Source organism: Hevea brasiliensis, chromosome 12 (genome assembly GCF_030052815.1).
Source record: "Hevea brasiliensis isolate MT/VB/25A 57/8 chromosome 12, ASM3005281v1, whole genome shotgun sequence".
Taxonomy (NCBI): domain Eukaryota; kingdom Viridiplantae; phylum Streptophyta; class Magnoliopsida; order Malpighiales; family Euphorbiaceae; genus Hevea; species Hevea brasiliensis.
Genome location: NC_079504.1, coordinates 7,238,429 through 7,260,588, shown reverse-complemented (window position 1 = coordinate 7,260,588; position 22,160 = coordinate 7,238,429). Strand labels below are relative to the sequence as shown.

Here is a 22,160-nt window from a genome sequence, read left to right as displayed (position 1 = left end):
AATTCATATTTTCTTGGGCTAATAATTAGTTTAGTTTATTGAATAGTTTAAGTTTTTATTGAAATCTGTAGAGATTTCGCAGTTTACCTATGGATATTTATGATGTTTATTCAACATTTTGTTTATTTGGATTTTATCTATTTTTGCGATTAGTAAGTAACAATATATTTATTCAAGATATTCTGATAAGGCTTGCATGATTTAAGAATACTTAAATTATGCGCCGGTCACGGTTCAGAATTTTGGATCGTGACAATATTCGTTAAATCACATTTTTGTGCTTGTCGCATTCTATTTCAATGTTATAACAATCTTTATGAAGTGACTAGCATGATCTCAACTTGACTCCAACAGGGTTGCATGCAGTAAAAAATTATGCTAGTAGACTTACTATTGCCTTTGGATCCTCAAACAAAATCTTAGGTCATTCCTCCGGGGATTAATTGACTAATTGAATGCCTGGCGTTTACAGAACCTGGAGGAAACAATTGTTGATTGCTCCAAGAGGCCAGAAGAGTTGATGTATTGTGTCTACAAGTCCTTTTGGGTAATATGATTCTCACAGGGACTGAGCAATACAAGGAAATGCAAAAGAGCCTGGAAACTTCCTTACGACTGCTAAAGAATGAGTTGGGACCCCTTGATCTGGTGTATGCAAAGACAGCACAGGGAATTGTCAATAGGCTCTCATGTGTGCTGAGGTTCAGAAGCTGTGTGCCTCTACAGTCGAAGCTTTTGATTCTATTTTTTCTGACCTTGACCACGTGGTAAAGATAGAGCCAACAAGTAAGATCCTTTCCTCTCCAAATTGCAGATTTTAATCTATTTATGGAGTGCAGGAATGAAAATTAGCTCACTGTTGGTCACTGAAATGACAACATAGGGTTAGTTCTTCAATTTTGATATTATGATATAACTTTCTGTGATTTTGCGTGCTAAACTCTATTGTCTTAGCTTGTAAGATTCGATTTGAAGAATCCTCCTCAACTTCAGTGGTCATCGTACTTGAATATGCAGATGATCTGTCTGATGACTTCCTATGTTACATTCTCTGGCATCGTGAGTTTATAGCAAAGGATAGCAAAGGATTGTCCTCACAAACCCACTTCCATTATATTGAAACCAGAGAAAAGATATAAGATTTCTGATTTAACTCCCTCTACTGAGTATTTCTGCAAGGCTTCTTTCTTTGGCAGTAAAGGAATTATGAGCGTTTGGGAAGCCAAATGGATTACTCCTACATCAAATGGACATTCTGTTACAGCTTTAGGTGAATATAGAGAGAAAGAAAAGCCTATAATTACTCAAATTGAATCTCAGTTGAAATCAACCAACTCCAGAAACATCAAAGTCACATCAATGGGAACAAGAAGGAAGGATTATGCTCACTACCTCCATCCTTGGAGGTTGTTTCATCAACAAGCACTGGATCACTTTCTCCCAAAACACCTTTTAAATCCAGTAGAATGCGATAAGTGTCAGGTTTTGGTTTGTATAAAGCAAGAGAGCGCTTATGAATATCCAGTAAGAGTAGTCAAATGGTTAAAGCTTGAAGGGCACATAGAGGAAGATTTCAGAGTAAAATTTCTCACTTGGTTTCAGTCTGAAAGCAACAATTCAAGAGAGAAGGGTGGTCAATGTTTTTGTGGATGCTTTAATCGATGACCCGCCTAGCTTGGCTGGGCAGCTCATCCATTCTTTCATCGACAAGATTTGCTGTGAGAGAAACAATTCCTCACCGTGGGTTCTGCACTACACTGGCATTAAATACTGAAAACAGGAGTTTTAATTTAGGTAAGTTTGTCAACTGTCTAGGATTTTTATGGTCGGAACAAGAAACCATGGCTAGTCCTTAAAGCAAGTTAAATGTGCAGTTCCATAGTTGAGTTCCATTTCACAGTATTGTTTGATAATAAATTTAAATGCATACTATTACTCTGCACATCTATATGTATGTCACAAATACATAACAATATGCGGAGATAGAGATGCTAATCGCTTGAACATCCACCTACACTATATTGGAAAGAAGGGATGCAACTCTGCAAGTTATCATTCACATGCGGATTACGGTGGACATTAACAATAAAAGCCATATTATGATCATCACGCTCCCATGTTTGCCAAAACTACATGCACATCTACATCCCATAATTAACCCTGTTGGCTGTTACTACCACTAGAGATTTACTGTAAAGTAGTTGATAGAATGAGATGTATTATTCTTGCAGTAAAAGAACAGCAAAAACCCCTACGAATTCCGATCACAAAAGCCTTGTAATCTTTTTAAAACATGTTTTGGCATCTTTTTTTTTTTTTTTGGACCTATGAGTGGAACATAAATTAGTTACACAGTATGCTAATGCTGTGCCTGCCAATGGACCTAGGTAAAAATAAGCTACCTTTATAAGTAACTGATTTGGTTCGTTAAGCAGGAACCAGCAACTTTTTGGCGATTGAAAAGGTCCAAATCAAAAGTTGGAAGCCACTAGCACTTGACAGGATTCATTCATTGGGTTCATCTCTTTTGACTCAACTGCTCTCTACATAGAACATGGCATTTTTACTTTTTTTTTTTTTTTCCCCATCTGAACCGCTGCTGTTCCCGCAGTACAGAAATAGGGGACAAAAGAGAAGTGTGCTCCGCAAGCAAGATTCACCAAAATAATGAGTGCCATTATTTGTATTGTATTACTGAGAAAATTCCTCTTTAAATATTATAATTAAAAGGATATTAAAATTAATTTAAAATTAAATTTGACATATTTTAATTTTAATTATAAAAAACTCTAAAATAATTAAATAACTTTTTTCAACAGTATATAGTATAATACTTTTTCACAAAGGCTCTAAGTTTAGTCTCCCAACCTCAACCACATCGGAACGTTATTTTGAAGAGCACCAAGCAGCATTGTGCCTTCAAGCAAAAGAGAAGGTCTAACTGCACCATGAAAATATACAAGGTCTTCTCCTCAATGAGTATAAGACAATTGCAACTAAATTTATCCAACAGTCAGAAGGAATTTCTCATAATTGCAAGCATAATATATTAACAAACCAACCAGCTATGCTAGGAGAATTTCATATGCTGGAATCCACGTAACAAGCCACATTAAATTTTATAATTATATGCAATTGTAGATTTCCTTTCACAAAGTGGTGTGTAAACTTTTGGTGCCTTATGGCATCTAGATTTCCCAAGAAGAAAACTGGTGAAGGGGCATCATTTGACCCAGCAGATGCCTGTTTGGCTTGGGCATGGTAAAGACCCTTCTTACTTCTCTTGTTGAACAATGCAATGATCTCTGTGATCTCTCCGTCAGCATCAATTTCACTCATGCAGTGGTAGAAGGGTTCTCCATTTGATCTGAGCAGCAATTATACACTTGCTGCATCTTTGACAGCTTCATTAAATGAGGCAGCAAGGTATTCTGCAAGGCTTTGTTGAGAACTGGACTTGTTAGAAGACTCTGAAACTCTTGGCTTTTTCATGGTAACTGAATTTGAAGAGCCAGGTGTATGCAAATTATTCACTGCACTGTCCAGACCCCTCCACACAACAGGTTCTAAATTTTGCCATGGGTCTTCAACCATTGACTTGTCATAAAAAGGCTCTGGGCCCAATTTCTCATCTGGTGCAGTTCCACGAAAATGAAACCCCCGCCCTCTCCTACCACTCCAGCTAGATACTTGGTTTCTTCTGCCACCATCCCACTGTCCCTGGGTTCTTCCTGAATAAGGAGAACCACCTCCACGCCCTGAGCCAATGATTGGACTGTTGCCATGCCGAGGAGGCCCACGTTGTCCATAATAAAAACCAGGGCTCCCTACTGCTTGAAAGCTTGGGTTTCCTCCATGGTTGGGGTATGGACTTCTTGTATAAGTATCGGAGGGGTTGCTGTAATAGCCAGCTACATTTTCTTGATGCATGGGAAAAGGACTGGTTCTTGGACTCCAGAAGGGAGCAGGACTATCATAAGGACCATGTGCTTGATACATCCTCTGATTGGGTGAATAACTACTTTGCATTTGAATTTGATGAGCAGGAGAGGGAGTCATATCAGTGTTCCTTAATCCTAATAAATAAAAAGGAAAGGAAAAAATACAAGAGAAGGGAGGGACGTCATTAACTTATATCACCACACACACAAAGTCACAAACACATATATATTCCTTTATTTTGGTAACGTGAGATCATGAACCTTTTTGAGGACCTTGCCAAATCAGAAGCAAGCTCCCTACCCACAAGAACTTTGTATGAGGTAAATGCAGGGTTGAACCCAAGACCACATGATTACTAAGCCAAACATTTGAAAAAAAAAGGCATCCTAATTGTTATAAAAGTTGTAGAGTATGGTTTTGGTAAGTGATAAAATTTGTTGCTGGAGTCTGAGCTAAAGACCTCCATGGTGCAATGGAACAATCCAGATAGTGAAGTTGGTGGTATAAAATACATCTGTAAGAATAATAACCTAAGTTGAGTTTCAGACCATGTGAATCTCATTTGTATACACATGACAAACATGATACTAACTTCTACAATTTTTAAATAAGCTTCTAAGTTAGAAAAAAATATTTTCACAAAATCTCATCCTCTCATGTTGGCTATGCATGTGATCTGGGGTTGCCCATATTCTCAGCCAACTATAATGGCAGGTCTATTGAAATTTTTAGGGGCATTGATTGGCCATGCCTGACCACATTTAAAGTTCAATGCCCCTAGATTCGCAGGCAGCCGAAGTTCAATTTTAATAGTCCATTTTATATCTCTAAAGCTCCACAATTGACACTTATTAGTCATTACGCACAATCAACACTCAAAAACACCAAGATACAAAAACATATTTCTAGAAAACTAACATTCTCCCACAGAATAAAATGAATTGAAAGAATCAATAACAAACGTGCATGGTTCAACAAATACGTATAATTTCTGTAAACAGCAGTTTAATCAGCACCCTACCTGGACGGGGAGAAGAAAACCGCGCCATGGGAGAACCACTATCACTTGTTGGGGTAACATATCCTTGCTGAGCCTGGTTACCAGCAGCACTCCTTTTCTTGTTAGCAGAAAATGCAGCCATAGGATCTGTGTAAAAATCAAACCTTGGAATTGCACGGGACTCCTCCTGTGCAGGCAGAGCGGCAGGGCTCTCCAGTAGTGGATTAGCAAGGAAACCAGAAACTGCTGGGTTTTCAAAATTGCTAGAAGCTTCAGCCTGAGCAGCTATTGTTCGCATTGCTTTCAATCTTTCCCTCCTCCTTTCTGAATCCTCCATTTAACCTGCGAATAGAGAATCAAAATACCTAGCTTTACCACATCAACCCAATAGAACTTGAATATTGCTCCAACTATACTTATTATTATTATTTTTTTATATCTCCTTACACCTATAATCAACCAAATAAACTAAAAGGAAAATTAGCAAATTTAGAGCAATAGAGAGTAATTTACACAAACATCTAATAGAGGCCAGCAAGAAGGGTTTTCCGCCAAAAAATATAGAACAGAACAAAAGGAGATCTAATCGAAAATAGAAGAAATTTTTGACATACCAGCTAAAAAGAGCTCTAATCGAAACACGAATTTGAGTTGATTGCTTCTACGATTTCTCCCTGTCGCTTGTTTCAGTCGTAGAGATTGAGAATGGGATGGAACGCGTCTGGCTGGACTCCCATTTCTTGTAGGATTCGTTTGAAATATTGAATGGGCTGAAACTTGGAGGTGAGGTCGTTTGGGTCTCAACAAACCTTCAGATTGAGCCCATCTCTTGGCCCAGTCCAATCTTAGGAAAAACGCTTTAGAGGCTTATTTCATTAAGATTGTCAATTACTGGCATCCTTTAAAAATTCCACGAAGTTAAAAAGTAATTGCCATTCTTATACTTTTTAACTCCTCGTTAAAACATTAAATTAATTTTTTATTTTATTAATATTTATACATTATTAAAAAATTAAATATTAATATTAAGAGATTAGATTAATAATTATCTTTTAAGATAAACTTGAAAAATCACAAAAAAAAAAAAAATTCATGAGGATGGCAATTGTTGTCGAAATCAACTCATCCCCTCTTCGATCCGATATTGTGGACGGAGAACTCATCTAAAATTTATATAACTTGTCTAGCATTATAATATATTATTATTTTTATATATTTATATATATTAAATATAAGAATTTTAAATATATATATATTATATATATATTTAAAAATTATATTTATATTTATATTTTTTTACTTATAATTTATTTTTTAATAAATAAATTTATATTACATAATAATAAATTAAAAAATAAATAAATAAAAAACTTCGGTCTCCAGCTATCGTGGGCAAGAACGTCTCCATCCGACCCGCCACGTTGCCCTTCCAAACAAGCAACTAAGAAAAAGTAACCCACTTAGGACTGTGAGAGCTTAGTAAACTGTCTCTCCGTCTCCAACACCGACCGTTGGCTGATCTGGTGAGAAAATGCATGACCGTCCTCGTAAAGCCCCCAAACTAGGAGACGAAGCAGCTTCGGCGGCCAAAGCAGAAAAGCTACGTGCTCTCCAGCCTCAACTCCTCTCCAATCACCGCCATATAATGTATCCCTTTTCCTTCTAATTTTCCCTCGATCCAAACATTTTTTCCTTCTTATTAAATTTAAAAGGGAAAAAAAAAAACCTTTTTGCAGTTATACTAAGGAAGCTGTAGAGCTTAGCACGAAGCTTCTCGAGATCAATCATGAATTTACACCGGTTGGAACCATAGAAGGCTCGCCGTTGAACACAATCTGACTTAGTTCGACACTGATCATAACTCGGTCAAGTCAATTCTCGAGGAAGAACTTCGAGTGGTGCATTTCTCTCTACTTCTTGTTTGGGCGCTGAAAATTCCAAGTACTAAAATTTTCTGTTCTACTTTGATGAGCCAGTCATATGATTAAATCAATTGCCTATTAAGCTTTAGATTTTAGTTAATTCCTTAAAGAAAGTTTTCTGTTAATTCAATGAATTTGATAAATAATGTAGCTAGAGAATGCGCTGAGACAAAATTTTAGTTCATATGGGGCCTGGCATCATCGTAAATGGGTGCTAAGTAAAGGGTTTTGCTCGATAGACAAGGAGTTGAGGCTTTTGGAAAAGTTCCAAAGTACTGATCCTCGGAATTTTCATGCCTGGAATTGCCGGAGGTGAACAACAAGCTGCTTTTGGTTTTAATCCTTGATTAAAATTAGATGCCTGAAGGCAGGCATAACTGCATATTCAATGCTCTTATTTAAATCGTTAGTGCTGTCTAGATTCATGGCAGCATTGATGAACAGATCAGAAGTTGATGAATTAGAGTACACCCAGATCTAATTAATAAGAATATCAGTAATTATTCTGGTTGGCACAATCGTAGGTGCGAGTTTTTTTTTTTCCCCTCCTTTTGTAACCTACAATTTTTCTGAAATTGGTTCAGTTATTGAAACTAAAGGTGACTAATGATGCTTTATGTAAGCAGAATAACTTATGCTTTATGTTTCATACTTTGCTGGGCACTTCTATTAATATTGTTATGTTGATGATAAGCTTTTGCAGTGTCCTTTTGTCTAATTTGATGAAGAAAAATGTTGAAGGGTTTTCCAAAAGAGATGAGGTTTTAACCAGGGAGCATGAATTGGTACGCCAAGCTCTTTTTACAGATGAAGATGATCAAAGTGGTTGGTTTTATCGTCTTTGGCTTCTTGAGCAAACTGCTAAAGCTAAGTGTCCTCTGCTGGTTTCTTCATGGCCTGCTTATGGCTCTGATCTAATTCTAATGTGAGATAGTTGCCTGGATGCTTGTTCTTCTTCTCCATTCAATATATTCCAATTTGATTCAGGAATATTTCTGCTCATTCTTTACTTTAGTCAGGCTGTTGAAGGTGTAAGTTCATCTACAGTCACAGTTGAATCTGGATTTAACTTGAATCAGGATCTTATTTGGAAACCTCTTTGAAAAAATAACTCTCGGTCTGGCCAAGTTTGGGTTACACAGTTGAGTTTTCCTAATGTGGTTCTCCATTCCTTAGAAAATTATCCTCTGGAGGTTACCCTTGGACATTGTCAAGGATTCATTTCATCTAATGGTTGTCATCATAGCCAATATCCTCATTTTGCATTTACAACCTGCCAAAACAGAACTTGCAGAAGGTCATGCGCAGAGAAGATTCCATGGACAGATGAAAACAGAACTGGTAGAATTTTTTTGCTTTCTTCTCCACCAAAGAAGCTAGGAGAGAAGACTCAATTAACAGTCACTGTTTCTTCCCTCCCTGGCTGGAAACATGTACTCAGCCGCTGCAATAACCCACCCATCCTCGTCAAGAAACCCAAAAAATAAGAGGATTTTTGTCCATCAACAACAATAGCAAATGTAGCTCAGACCCTCGTTGCTTCTTCAATTATTATTATTATTATTATTATTATTAAATCTAAAGGGCGATGCCAGAAAAACAAAAAGAAATAGAAAATAATAACGTCTATCCTCCAACTCAAATGGTTTGTTGCTATAATTTTAGTAATGTACAATGTTTGTACTTGTACATGTTGGGAACCTTTCATTGTTTCTGGTGAATTTAGTATATGGGTTGTTAAGGGAAAGGTGTTAGCTCAGTGGTATAAGTGAATGAGTGAGTGACGATTTGAGTGTTGACAAGTATTGGATTGCTATTGAAGGGTTGTTGGGAAAAAGGGTCCAGTTAATCTCAGTATCAGTTTCAGTCTTCAAATCTGGTTTCTTTCTTCTGCCTGCTAGATTAAATTATAATTTGAACATCTCATGTCACCTGTCTCTACCCAAAGATTCCTCAACCAAGTAGCCAGTTTCATCAAGCACTTGATTATTAGAATTTTTCTTATAGATTACTAAATTTATTTATTGGATTCTGCTTTAATTGCTTGGATAGGTTGATTCCTGTTTTTTACAGTTATATGGGTTCTTTGATGAGTGCCATTAGATCTGCAGAATGGTTATCTGGTTAACTAAATAGGAAGAAGAGGAGGTAGCGGTCTTTTTAGGTTTTTTCTTTTTTATGTAGGACTCACTTTTTGATATGATATAATTTTTTAAATATTAAAAAATGACATGTTAGCTAATGATGGATGGAGTTAATGCTTTATCCTGATTTTGCTAATGGCGACAATGGCAGGGTAATCCTTTTTCGCCAAAAAAGAAAGGAAAAAAAGTCCCAAAATTGAAAAAGTGCGTAATTACAGGGTAGTGAATTGTACACTTTTTGTTAATAGCTGGCTGTTACTTCAGAGGGAAAACATTAGTTTAATCAATGCAATTTATTTCCTTGTGGTATGGAAGGCATGTAAGCATCATATGAATTTCCGGGAAGAGTACCCTCGTTAATTGTATTCTAATTTTGGGAAATAGATTAATAGAATATGGTTTGTGGACATTATCTTCTTGTCGTTTAGTTTTGAATCAATGGGATTTGGTGATAATGAGCCGATATGAGTTTCAATTAACTGTAATTTAGTGTTTTTCACTACACTAAATTTTACATCAGATGAACAGATTCTCATTTTCACTATGGTTGTGCAGGTGATGTCTAGTAGGGAGTCTCTGCTTGAGCCACTTGCTTTCACTATAGGGACTCTACTTCATCAAGCACTGGCTTTCCTATGTGTTTACGACTGAATAAATTATCATTATCTCGAATGGGGTCTGTTGAGAAATTATTATGGGTCCAAATGCTAGACCTAAGTCACAATGAACTTCAATAAATTGAAGGTAAACTTCCTTCACAAGTGAGAGAGTCTTCAATGGACTTCTTCTATCTTAACTACTTCTATCTCTTTTATGCTGCCAGTTAATGTATTTTGTTTTAACGGCATAGGTTTCCAGTGAGAGAATTTCTTTGTCTAAACAATTTTAATATCCCAATTAAACTCTCGAGTTCTATGACATAGGGCAAGATATAAATCTCTTCATCTTCATGATTTTATAGTTATAATGGCTACTAAGTTTGTTTTTTATTGGGGAAACAAAGTTTCTTACTTCTGCTGGTCTCATGGTTCCCACATTGATTTGGGATAAAGACTTTTTGCAATATATAAGACTTGGACAAATTTCCTCTTCTTCTAATTTTTAGGGTGGAGTTAGAGCTGATCTATTTTCTCAACATGATATCAGAGTCTACTATACTTCAATATTGAGTCACCTAAGCATTAGGGGAGTGTATTATCTGACATTAGTTTGGAATAAGGACTCACCTATATATAAAACTTGACAAACCTCTTGCCCTTGAGCTAACTTTTTTCACACATGACAGGATTAGAGGCTATGCAGCTACTCGCTTGACTTTGAGTAAGAATAAACTATGTAGTTTTACTGCTTTGGAACCTTTGACACAGTTAAAGTCATTGAAAGTGTTAGATATTTCATACAATGAGATAGGTGCACACTCTGTTGACAACAAAATATTTGTGCTCGTCTCCTTTGTCTCATTCGGTTGGATGCAATCCAGAACGAGATAAAATTGTGATTGATGGTGTCAGCATGACAAATTATTGGGAAGTCCTTTTTGTGTTGAGAGGCTTGAACTTGACACAGTTAAATGTAGAGGAGAATGCAGTTGCTGATGAAAATTTTACCATATTTCTGGGGCAGCGTTCTGTCTACACTTAAATGGCTTGATGATGTACAATTAAATTGAATTTCATTCTTAACGATTTTCTTGGTTTTCCTTTTTTTTTTTTTCCTGCTCTTAATAAGATTTACCATATTTCTACTACTGTAGCTTTAAATGACTTGTTTCCAATATTACTCTTGGATTGCACTCTTAGGCCTAGGGGTGAGCAATCGGTTCAAACCGAACCGAACTGAATTAAATTATCAAAACCGAACCGCCAATTTTAGAAACCGAACCGAACCGAAATTAGTGAAAACCGAATCAAACCGAACCGCTTTAATTCGGTTCGGTTCGGTTTAAACCGATCGGTTTGATTTTTGATTGATTTTTTAATTTAGACTTGATTTTTAAGTTATTTTGTCTAATTTTAACTTTGGTTTGAACCTAATAACCATTAATCAATGAAATTAAATAATTAATATATATATAATTAAATATAATTCATAAATTTTTCATAAAAATAAATTAATTCAAAAATCGATTCGGTTCTATTTAGTTCGATTTGGCTATATAAATCACTATTCGGTTCGGTTTAACCGATTTTTTTATCTTCAAAACCGAACCGAACCGAAATAACCGAAATTTTTATAAATTAAAATCGAACCGAACTGATTAACTTTTAAAACCGAACCGATTGAACCGAATTGAATCGGTTCGGTTCGGTTTTTCGGTTTGAACCGTATTGTGCTCAGCCCTACTTAGGCCCGCTAGTTTATGAAGGTGTTTAGTGTATACCTGTTTCAAAGTGTGATAATGTAATATGCTCGTCATAATGAAAATCACAAAGCATGCCCCAAGACTGCACCATGTCATATATATATATGTATATATTCACTGTTTAGATAGAAAAAATACTATGAGCATCTATAGAAAACCAACAGTAATAATAGTCTTAGAAAATATATCATGTTCTATTTCACTGGAAAGTACAGTGATGGTCAAGTAGATGATGAAAGTATGGATAATTGTTGATTTTACAAAGTTATAATCATCGAAATGAGTAGATCTAATATTTAAAAATAAAATGATTTAAATATTAGACTCGATAATATATTAGAAAACTTACATATTTTTGTGTGAATATTAATATTTTTTAAGATTATTATATGTAGTATTTAAACTCTTACTATTTTACGAATTGATTTTATGATTTGAGTTCCTAGACCCCTCTGCAATTCTAGGTTAAGAACATGAATTTATCAAAACTCGATGTATGTCAAAGCTCTTCTTGCTGTAAAAGGGTCTTTACGCAAATTCCTCTCTATCTCTCTCTAAAACTCACTCTACTCTTTTAACACATGGGATCGTTCACGGATAAGTAGGGGAAAGGGCTTAACTACATTTTTCTTTTTCTTTTTTTATAAAAGGGGATTAATATCACATTACCCATCTTGAAAGTTAAAATGGACCAAGCATGGATCTGTATTGGTAGAGTCCAACTCAAGTGATCTAGTCATCATATTAACTCCATGTGTAGCCCAACTTTTTTTTTCTCCAAGCTAGAATGTATTGATAGCCTAAGGAGGCATAGCAGAAGACACAAAAAGGACTTGTCCTCAGGTATTATATAGAAAGAAGAATCTTTCAAGGCTCTAGAGGCCTCCCTTTTAGAGCATCTTCTAACAAAGGAGAACTGGATATGATTGAAGCCGGAGGACAAGATCAGAATATCATTTACAATTGATTGAATGTCTAAAGGGCCTAGATTCCCATGAAAGGCCGAGGTGAGTGTTTGAGAGTCTTCCTCTACAATAACATCCCATGTGTAGCCCAACTTAATGCATTGTATAAAATAAACAGCAATTACTTTGACAATTATTTGCATATTCATGTTAAATATATTCACGGGTCGATTAGTTCTTGGTTTTGTATTATTACATCCATAGTTATTAAAGAGGCGTGTCTCAGGCTCTAGGCTCACCAGGCTTCAGTCCTAGCGCCTCTACAGGAGAAAGGCAGACAATATTCACCAAGCCTTCTATTTATGCGCCTAGGTGTGCGCCTTGTTCCAGGGGCAAGGCTAGAAAGGCGTGCCTTTTTTATTTCTACATTCGGCTAGTACTTCTATTGACAAAAAGCACTACCACCCAACTCGAAATTTGTTGATCTAAAAATTTTCAAAATTAGTATCATTGGTGATAATAGTCATCAAAATCTCATCAAACTAAACATACTCAGAATTACTAACCTCTCATATTTTTATTTTCAACACTACTACTCATTATCTTTTTCAAAAAAAAAAAGTTAATACTCCTTTAATTCTTAAAAGTGAGGAAAATGATGAAAATATTGATTTTGAAGATAAATATTAAGAGGATGAAGGTGTAGAAAAAGATGAAAAAAATATAGTTACTTCATAATTTCTTAACTTTAGTTATGAAAGATTAAAAGGCTATTAAAGTTTTAATAATTTAGTACTTGAATGCTTATTTGTTATTATTATTTTTAATTTTATGTTATTTAAAGTTTGATGGAATATTCATATTTTTTTTTTTTGGCGCCTCATCTCGTTCAAGCGTGCGCCTTCACCTTGCGCCATGTGCTTAGGCTCCAGGACCCCTTGGCGCCTTAGTGCGCCTTGAGCCTTTAATAACAATGATTACATCATTCTGCAACTATAAGAACACAATGAAGGAACTTCCTCATTACAGCACAGAATTGCAGTTTCAGTTGCATGCATAATACAGACTTATACCTAATTCTATGACGTTCTGAAATGGCAATGATAAATAACTTATGAGAGAGGCTACTCATACCTATTCAAATACAGAAGGAAAAACTCTGCTTTCTGAAATGCAGATTTCCACTTTCATGACTTTAGTTGACTTTCAAATCGGTTAGATGAGTAACAAATCTACAGTTGCCTGGAACCAAAGAGGCTCTGTTAGTACTTAGTAGTACACATTACTGAGGTTTACCATTACTTAGTTGTCAACCAAAGCTCCGAAATCTGTTCAGAGTGCTCGAAATATATTCCACACGAGTTATTAGCTGGCTTTGGTGGAGCTACTCTTTATTGTCCCGCCCATCTGTATCAACTGGAGTGGAGACTTCAGCAACTTCTTCAATGACTCAACTATATTGCCAAAAGATGGGCGCTGAGCTGGATCACTGCCATTGAAATTAAGCAGGCATTGAAAATGGAATTAACATGTATGAACTAAAAAACATAAAAAATAAAAAAAGGTAACTGTTTCAGAAACAAAGGTGCAATGGTTGTTTTTTGTTTCATGAAAAATCAATGCATTATGAAATTAAAAAATACATACTCAGCCCAGCAGGATTCCACAAGAGAAGCCAACGCATGGGAGGTATTCTGTGGTATGGCAAGCCTTCTATTTTGGAAAGCTACAGCTCCAACAACCTGAAATCTCAACATGTGTCAATCCAAAATAATAATAATAATAATAATAATTATGACTAACAACAGCAGCAGCAATAGTTACAACATCCATTATCCAGTTCTCTCTGTGTGATTGACATAACACCATTAACAATTTTAACAAATGATGCCCCGAATGATAATTGAAAGTTAAGAACGAAACAGAAACTAAGAAAAAGGGCATACAAGGAAGAAGCTTTATAGATCCCAAATGCCCATTAATTATACCTGTGCAGGACTAAGTCCATTCCACGGCTGTTGCATGGTGACCAACTCCCATAGGATGACTCCAAAACTGTAGACATCAGATTTCTCATTTGAGGGCTCTCCACGAAGGAATTCAGGAGCCATCCACTCGGGCTGAAAATAAAAGCAAGAGAGTTACATGCTGATTGATGCACTGCAAAGTAAATTTTCAACCTGCAAGATATTGTGGATATCTGACTTTCTATGGAATAGAATAAAAGAGTTAAGAGCCCATAACCATTGGCTCAATAAATATGAAGTGAACCACACCAGAAAACAAAATCAGCAAGAAAATTGCTCAGTTACTGATTTGGTTTCGAACCCTTGAAAACAGGTGGCAGAAAACTAATTTGTAGCCATCATCCAATTACTAATTATAATCAACAAGCCACAAGAATAAATATATATATATATATATATATATATATAGAGAGAGAGAGAGAGAGAGAGAGAGAGAGAGAGAGAGAGAGAGAGAGAGATGTACTGTTCCAGCTACAGATTTTGATGATATAAACGTGTTTGCTTTAAATCTGGACAACCCAAAGTCACACACCTGATAAAGAAATACAAGTGTTAAGACATAGATCCATTGCCTGCAAGAATCAAATGTTATACAACTTTGGTCCTTCACCTTTACTGTCCAATTTTTATCAACCAACAAATTTGGAGATTTTAGGTCCCAGTGAACAATAGGAGGGTTCAGACAATGAAGATAATTGATGCCCTTTGCCTGTTTCCAGAACATAACATCAGTGTTTGCTACAGAAAATACTAATAGCAAATCAAAAGGGAAAACAATCATAATACTATTACACACCACATCCAGTGCCATACGTAACCGCCGCCTCTGATCCAGCATTTCCCCAGCAGCTGGCCTGTGTATGAGGCGGTATAGACTACCCCTGCTCCATGATACATAGACATTCATATTTCTTATGCAAAAGAACGTAAAACCAGCTACCATGCAACTTATTGGATGATTTACCTAGGCAGGTACTCTGTTACAATTGATAGATGAGGAGGCTTAGTAACAGCACCCATGAAAAGAACTACATTTGGATGACGGACACGTTTCATTATTGCAATCTGAAGAAAAGTGTTCATTGGAACTTGAGTTAGCGCGCTTGTTATTATTTATAAAAGGAAAAACTCATGGGATGAGAGATACCAAAGTTGGTAATTTTTTTTATAGAGGCATAAATTCTAACAATATTGATCATCAATCACAGACATTGATTTTACACTTAACAAACAATATTTAGCCAGTGATTGTATAACGTGAGGCCTACAAATGCTCAGCTGCATATTCTATATAGGCAAATATGGAAGAGTGAGAGTGAAACCATATGTAGACCAAGGAAAGAGTCAAAAAATACCACCAACAAAATTAGCTAAAGTGAAATATTACCAGAATATTATCCTCCAGAACATAGACTTAGATAATCGAAATAGCACGTACCAACAAGCTAATTGGGAGCAGATATTGGACAAAAGGGACCAAAGATATTGGAACATGGCAAATGAATCTCACAAGAAGAGGAAGAAGGGAAGGTAGGGAGGGAAGGAGGAAGAGAGAGAGATTGCAACAGAATATAGACTATGTGAAATAATGCATCAATTTAGACAGCGAACATAAGAAATGGACATAAAAGTTGCATATTGTTGATAAAACATTGAGCAGATGCCACAATGATAGTTTAACCAAACACCTACCTCTCTTAAAAAATCCCTCAACTGATCATAATGAAAATCTTGAACAGTTAAAACCTTGACAGCAACATCCTGCATTGTCACAACAATATAATTATTTGCTGAAGGCAAATCATGGATCAAAAATAATAACAACAACAACAAAAAAGAAACAAGTTTAGGATCTACACTAAGGCCCTGTTTGGCTCTGAGGTTCAAGACTTAAAAAAAGCATTCTTCAAAAAAGCATTGAAAAAGCACTTTTGTAATAAGTTGTTTGTTATTTTTGTGTTTTTCTAACTAAAACATGTCATTTAATTTTATACCAATTTTTAATGCTCTAATATATTTAAGGATGCAATTTTCTTAATAGCAGCTCCAATAGCTGCATCAAACAGACCATAAATGAACTAAAATACATGGCAAAAGAAAAAGGTATCATTCAGAACAGAAAATTCTCGTCCTAATTTTCCTCAATTTTTTAGTAATTCATCCAGTAATACTGTTGCTAATGGGAAACGCCAAACAGGATGTTGATGTTGAATAACTGAAACATAAAAAGCATACAAGCACACACTGCTGTTCAAAAGATTGCATTTCCAGTAGATAGTGAAATTCATATATAAATCCTTGACTTTGCTGGACTAGTGCCAAGAGCATGTCTGACTGACTTCAAAAAAAGAAGGCAGAAAAAATGGGTGAAATATCTAATTTATAAAGAAATAACTTTTGATCTTAGACTCCTCAAAAGCATTAAGAGAAGCACTGTAATTAGCACAAATGATGCCATTAACATGGTAAAAGGCAATCCAAAAACTAGTTGACTATTTTCCTAAAGTGGCACTTCACAACAATCAAGAGCTTATTTACAAGTTTAATTATTCACAATGGAGAGTCGACAATCAGAAACACATAAATTTAACAGCAACCTGAAGCAACTCAGGTTGCTGATTTCCTTAGAGTCACAATTATGGGGTCCAGGACAGAAATACTTCAAAGGATCCTTATTGCTTAGAAAGAATATCAAAAAAGTTCCTATGATAAACAGTCTCTCAACATATTCAAAAAAAAAAAAGCATCATGGTAATATCAATCAGTAAGAAATAAAATTTCAAGTTACTCCCCATAGAAGAAAATCACTGAACATATATTCTCAGTTTCAACAACATACTAACCGATCCATGCCATTCAGCACGATGCACTGTCCCAAAAGAACCTGCAAGCATAAAGAAAAAACATAAGCCCCAACATAATTGCCTTCAGAGAGTATGCTGCAGAGGATGTACCAGCACCAACACGCTCCTTGATATGTAATTCATCCCATGAGATCTCAAGCCAGTCCATTGCAAGTGACGGCTCAAGGTTCAAATATCTTGGGACAGCGGCAGCAGGTAATCTCCCTTGATTGTCAAGTCTACCCTCCACCTCCATCACATCTGACTGACAGGAAAAGTTCACTTTAGCTTGCTTGCCAACATTGTCAATAATTGGACTTCCAGACGCCACAATCTGGTTTTTGTAAGTTTGTTGTATGAGAACTTGATCTGCTTCAAGTTCTAGGCTAGAACAATCGACTGCGACATCAAGAGGTTCCACATTCGTCCTTAAATCCAAAGGAATCAAAGTTGACTCATTTCCAAGAGAGGCTTGATCAACTGGAACATAAGAGGAAAACTTGAGATTCCCCCTTGTTTTTTGGCCTTCTCCTTCCTTGCCTGCAAGAATTTTGATCTCCACAATCAGATTGCCATAAAAAAAGAGTACAATAAATTGGGGATATAATGACAACCAATATCTACCACGTTAATAAAAGCGGGAATCAAAAGCCAAAGAATTGTAATATCATCCATGAACCTTTTAACTGAAAACAACTATAATGCCAATAGCAAATTTATTACTTGTATTCATGTCCTGCTACTAAAATATCAATGGCATGAAGTACTACTGAAGTTGAAATTATGCCTTCACCGGTTCAACCTCATTAATTAGCACTTGATGCATCAAGCAATATAAAAGCAATTCTTCAATGCATGTAAAACATGGCAAACCTGAACATAGAGGATTTTCTGTCAAAGCACAAGAATGCTTTGAGCGTAGAATCTGACTATATGCATTATCCATGTAAGGATGTTGAAACTCTTTCAGACAAGAGATTTGAAATGGCGACGGAATTGAAGGTATGAACCCTCCATTGATAGTGGAATCTGCGCCATGGACATTTCCTGGCTGCCCAACTAGATCAACCACATATTCCCTGTTGAAAAATAACACATGCATATGAATTATGAACAACAAAGGAAGGGAGACGACTGAAAAAAATATACAAGTTTAGCGACTTTTAGCTGTCTAATTGGATTGTGGTGTATCTTTAAAGTTCTCTAGTTAAGAGTTTTATTTTACTTAAAAATCTAATAATCATGCTACAAGGTAGAAACAATGCAGACAGATTATGATTAGCTAGAGTCTGTGTCAGAAACAAAAGATTTTTGCAACATAAAGATACAAGTGAATGTGTCAACTGACATAAAAAAAATTATAAGATAGTTATCAACAGAAAATCTTTAAAATCATTACTGGATATCCAAGTATTGAATCATCCAGCAACCAACCCAAAGCTTTCAAAGCACCCTTCAGCTAGAAGAGAAACTTAAAAGGACTTATTTTATTATTCTTATTTTATTTTATTTTTTATTTTGTGGCCCGGAATAAAACAATAATCGGACCTTGACAACCGTCTGTCGTCCTCAATTTTCACAAGGCAAGAAGATCTGTGATCTGCTACACAATACATGCAACCTCGAGCTATCCGACATGGCAAACCTATGTAATCTGCCAATTTCTGCACATGCCAAAAAAACATATTACCATTAATTATCAAGACTCTACCAAACTTAATCATCTGTACAAAACTATACCTCCTTGAATTTATTTATAACAATCACAAGCATTCAGACCAAAATAAATTTTTTTAAAAATAATTATTTACTTGAAAAAAAATTGCAAAAAAAAGTGACCACTTATTACTTCAAAATAATCTGGGTGAATCTGCTTTTAAGTCTCAATCCAAGTTGAGTTTAACAAAATAACAGCACAATCTAAGTTTTTTGTAGTGCTCCAATCAAACATGAAACAACTACCAAGTTCTGCCACATGGTTGTAATTTACTCAATTATTGGTAAGACAACACTTTAAGTCAAGAATGAATATTTGTGAACAACGTGGTTATCATTTGCAAATGAGTAAACACACCAGGAAGAACATGATACTTTAAGAAATAACAATAATTTTCCGAAGTTAAAGCTCATATATTCTGTTCCTACTTCAAGGGACAAATAGATGCTTATGCACGATAGATTACCATTTAATCAGAACAGTTACCTATCTAGATCACACCCCAAAGATCTTAGCTCTAAATAAGATTATTTGCCACACAGATGCTAATGCACGAAAGATTACCGTGAAAGGCTAAACACCAGGCAGAACATGATACTTCAAGAAATAACAATAATTTTCCGAAGTTAAAGCTTATATATTCTGTTGCTGCTTCAAGGGACAAACAGATGCTTATGCACGATGGATTACCATTTAATCAGAGCAGTTGCCTATCTAGATCACACCACCGAAGATCTTAGCTCTAAGTAAGATTATTTGCCACACAGATGCTAATGCACGATAGATTACCATGAAAGGCTACACACAAGGGAGAACATGATACTTCAAAGAACAATAATTTTCCAAAGCCAAAGCTCGTATATCTGTTCCTGCTTCAAGGGACAAACAGATGCTTATGCACAATAGATTACCATTTAATCAGAGCATTTACCTATCTAGATCACGACACCGAAGATCTTAGCTCTAAATAAGATTGGTCGCCACACAGATGCTTATGCAAGATAGATTACCATGAAGGGCTCATGCTCCAACCACAAATTTATGAACTAGTTATTCAAAAACCAAAACAGAAATATATTAAGATAAATTTACATAAAAGAACCAGTAAATCCAGATTGCACCTTGAATAGAATTGCACGGTGCCTGCAAAGCCCCGTGGATAGGCTGCCAATGGGAAGAACAATACACTTATGGAAGTCCCTCAATCTCCTGCTAATTACTTTCCAGCGTTTATGAAGATCACCTTGCTCTACCTGGAAAGTTCCCCTGAAAGATAAATTGAATTACTTGATTAAAATCAAAGACATTTATACAAGCATTCAAGTGTTAAGCAAAGAAGAACATTATAACTTACCCCATGCAAAAAGCAACGAGTTTTCCCAATCTCTCCACTAACACCAACGTACTTTCCGAGGCACGATAGATTTCATGAGCTTTATCCTCTAGCTCCTTAAGCCGTGAGTCGCCACGCCCATCAATGAGAACCACCTCCATTGATGCCTCACTGGGTTCAATTTCTCTAAGGGAAATTAAAGGCGGCAGCCGCCTTCCTTCCTCTTCATCATTACACATCACCCACAGATGAGGATTCATCCCGAGAATGTTATAGAATCCATCTGAAATTCTGTCACCGTACGACAAGCATCCACTAACCTGAAAAACGAGCACAATAATCAAACACATTTACCATGACTTGTAAAAATGTGGAACTCAATAAATCTTTCGAGCTAAAGTCCAAGACCAGACCAATCTGCAATTCCCTGTGCTATACAATATTGACTCCTCAAAACGAAAAGTTGTTCAAAAAATATGAATAATTACATAGTACGATTGGCCCATTGATATAATAACGAGAATGTGAAAGGCAGTGAGTACCCAGAGACGATAAGATACTATTTCTGCATCGAAGGACTCAGGCACGCCCTCCTGCAAAAGTACAAGCTCACTAGCAAGGCCAGATTGAAAACTAAGCCTCTTAGCTAAAGCAAGCTGCAAATAGTAAGACTCTCTTGTCCTCTGCGCCCCCTTCTCTTCATTCTTCTCATCCTGCACCACCACCACCACCTCCTCCTGCACCGTATCCTGCCTCGTGGTATTAGTTGCAGTGTCCTTAACATCGCTCAAAAAGTTTCCCTCCAATGTAGTCCCCGAGAACAAGCTACCTGCATAACTACTCCAACTCCCACTCGCCAGTCTCGGCAAGGACAACTGGCGGTCAACGTTGCAGTCAACATCCCTCTCCTTAATAATCTCCGGAATCACCTCCAGCTCCGGCGCTGCAGGTTCCGGTGTAATCAATAGCTGACGATCCTCATCATCAGATGATAAACTTTGCAACTTGACGTGAGAAGCCGATCTATTGGCTCTTTTCTCGGCGAGCCAGTCATAACAGGCGGCAAGTTGTTTTTTCTTCTTTTGGAACTTATCGTCAAACTGATACTTCTTTTGATGGTAGTTTTCATCATCGCTGCTCGTGAAGAGATAAGATACTGAAGTTGGTATAGCGGTCGTGGTAGGAACTGGTGATGTGCTCGTGCCAACTGCAGAGTATTCCTTTTTGTGGTCATTTTCGGTGTTAAAAGTATCTTTGATGAGCTTCTTCTTCTCGTGATCCAACAGCTGCTTAGAAGATGCATCGAATCCGGACCGATCCGGAAATTGCCTCGGGAAGAAATAAGTCGTTCTGTGAGGCATTTTTCGACGGACCTCACCTCACAGCATCAACCAGGAAAAAAAAAAAAATTGGCACGAGCGCACCCTTACCACCCACTCACCTAGCACGCTAGCTTTGACACACTTTTTCTGTTCTCTCTCTCTTTCTCGCTAACGCAAAATTCAAGCCATGTTTCAAACTTCAAAACAATGAAATAAAAAAACGGTTTGACTCTTCAATCTCTGCAAATCGAGCAGACTCAAGGGAGGAACCAAAAATAAAAACTCGTTCCAGTCAAACCTATTCAGGGATATACACTTCTCTGCGTCTGCTTTGAAACAAAGCTAGTTAGCTTGCTTGCTTTTTTAAGGAGGATATTTCCTCGGGATAAGAATGATAAAGGAGCCAAGCTTTTCTTTGCGGCGGTGTTGTAGAGGCAATTTTTGGGATAAAGGCGGTGGTCAGAGGGAGGAAAGGTGGATCAAACGGAGGCGGAGTGAGTTTGCTCCAACGTGAGAGAGAGAGAGAGAGAGAGAGAGAGGAGGGGAACCGGTGGGAAAATGAAAAAATAGAGATATGTAGGGGGAGAGAAGTGAAGAGGCTAGTGGGCGCAGCTTGCGTGAGCGCTCACCTTTGGTCTGGAGA

General features: G+C 36.6%; 2 protein-coding genes and 2 pseudogenes across 2 annotated transcripts; 2 read left to right on the top strand and 2 right to left on the bottom strand.

The window, feature by feature from the left end:
* Window positions 1-552: 552 nt before the first annotated feature.
* Window positions 553-1,790, top strand: LOC131168905 (VIN3-like protein 1; annotated as a pseudogene).
* Window positions 1,791-2,955: 1,165 nt separating this feature from the next.
* LOC110648393 (protein SICKLE) lies at window positions 2,956-5,711 on the bottom strand. Its single transcript, XM_021802606.2, has 3 exons — window positions 5,557-5,711; window positions 4,964-5,284; window positions 2,956-4,076 (listed from the first exon to the last, which is right to left on the bottom strand). Exons 2-3 carry the CDS (start codon window positions 5,277-5,279, stop codon window positions 3,379-3,381), a joined length of 1,014 nt encoding a protein of 337 aa, XP_021658298.2. The 5' UTR covers window positions 5,280-5,284; window positions 5,557-5,711; the 3' UTR covers window positions 2,956-3,378.
* Window positions 5,712-6,318: 607 nt separating this feature from the next.
* On the top strand, window positions 6,319-10,782 carry LOC110648388 (geranylgeranyl transferase type-2 subunit alpha 1-like; annotated as a pseudogene).
* Window positions 10,783-13,275: 2,493 nt separating this feature from the next.
* LOC110648392 (serine/threonine-protein kinase CTR1) lies at window positions 13,276-22,160 on the bottom strand. Its single transcript, XM_058130956.1, has 15 exons — window positions 20,738-22,160; window positions 20,217-20,515; window positions 19,984-20,128; window positions 18,694-18,809; window positions 18,019-18,224; window positions 17,257-17,685; window positions 17,146-17,186; window positions 15,995-16,063; window positions 15,267-15,367; window positions 15,099-15,183; window positions 14,913-15,011; window positions 14,766-14,834; window positions 14,264-14,395; window positions 13,923-14,017; window positions 13,276-13,764 (listed from the first exon to the last, which is right to left on the bottom strand). Exons 1-15 carry the CDS (start codon window positions 21,554-21,556, stop codon window positions 13,641-13,643), a joined length of 2,829 nt encoding a protein of 942 aa, XP_057986939.1. The 5' UTR covers window positions 21,557-22,160; the 3' UTR covers window positions 13,276-13,640.

What these genes read in the sequence shown, in the direction of transcription:
- LOC110648393 (XM_021802606.2), bottom strand. Translation starts at nt 5,279, where the DNA reads ATGGAGGATTCAGAAAGGAGGAGGGAAAGATTGAAAGCAATGCGAACA. An exon ending in GTTTTCTTCTCCCCGTCCAG is followed by an intron (nt 4,077 to 4,963) that starts GTAGGGTGCTGA and finishes TTTATTTATTAG; the next exon opens with GATTAAGGAACACTGATATG.
- LOC110648392 (XM_058130956.1), bottom strand. Translation starts at nt 21,556, where the DNA reads ATGCCTCACAGAACGACTTATTTCTTCCCGAGGCAATTTCCGGATCGG. An exon ending in ACCGTGCAATTCTATTCAAG is followed by an intron (nt 18,810 to 19,983) that starts GTGCAATCTGGA and finishes TGGCATGTGCAG; the next exon opens with AAATTGGCAGATTACATAGG. An exon ending in ATGGACTTAGTCCTGCACAG is followed by an intron (nt 14,018 to 14,263) that starts GTATAATTAATG and finishes TTGAGATTTCAG; the next exon opens with GTTGTTGGAGCTGTAGCTTT.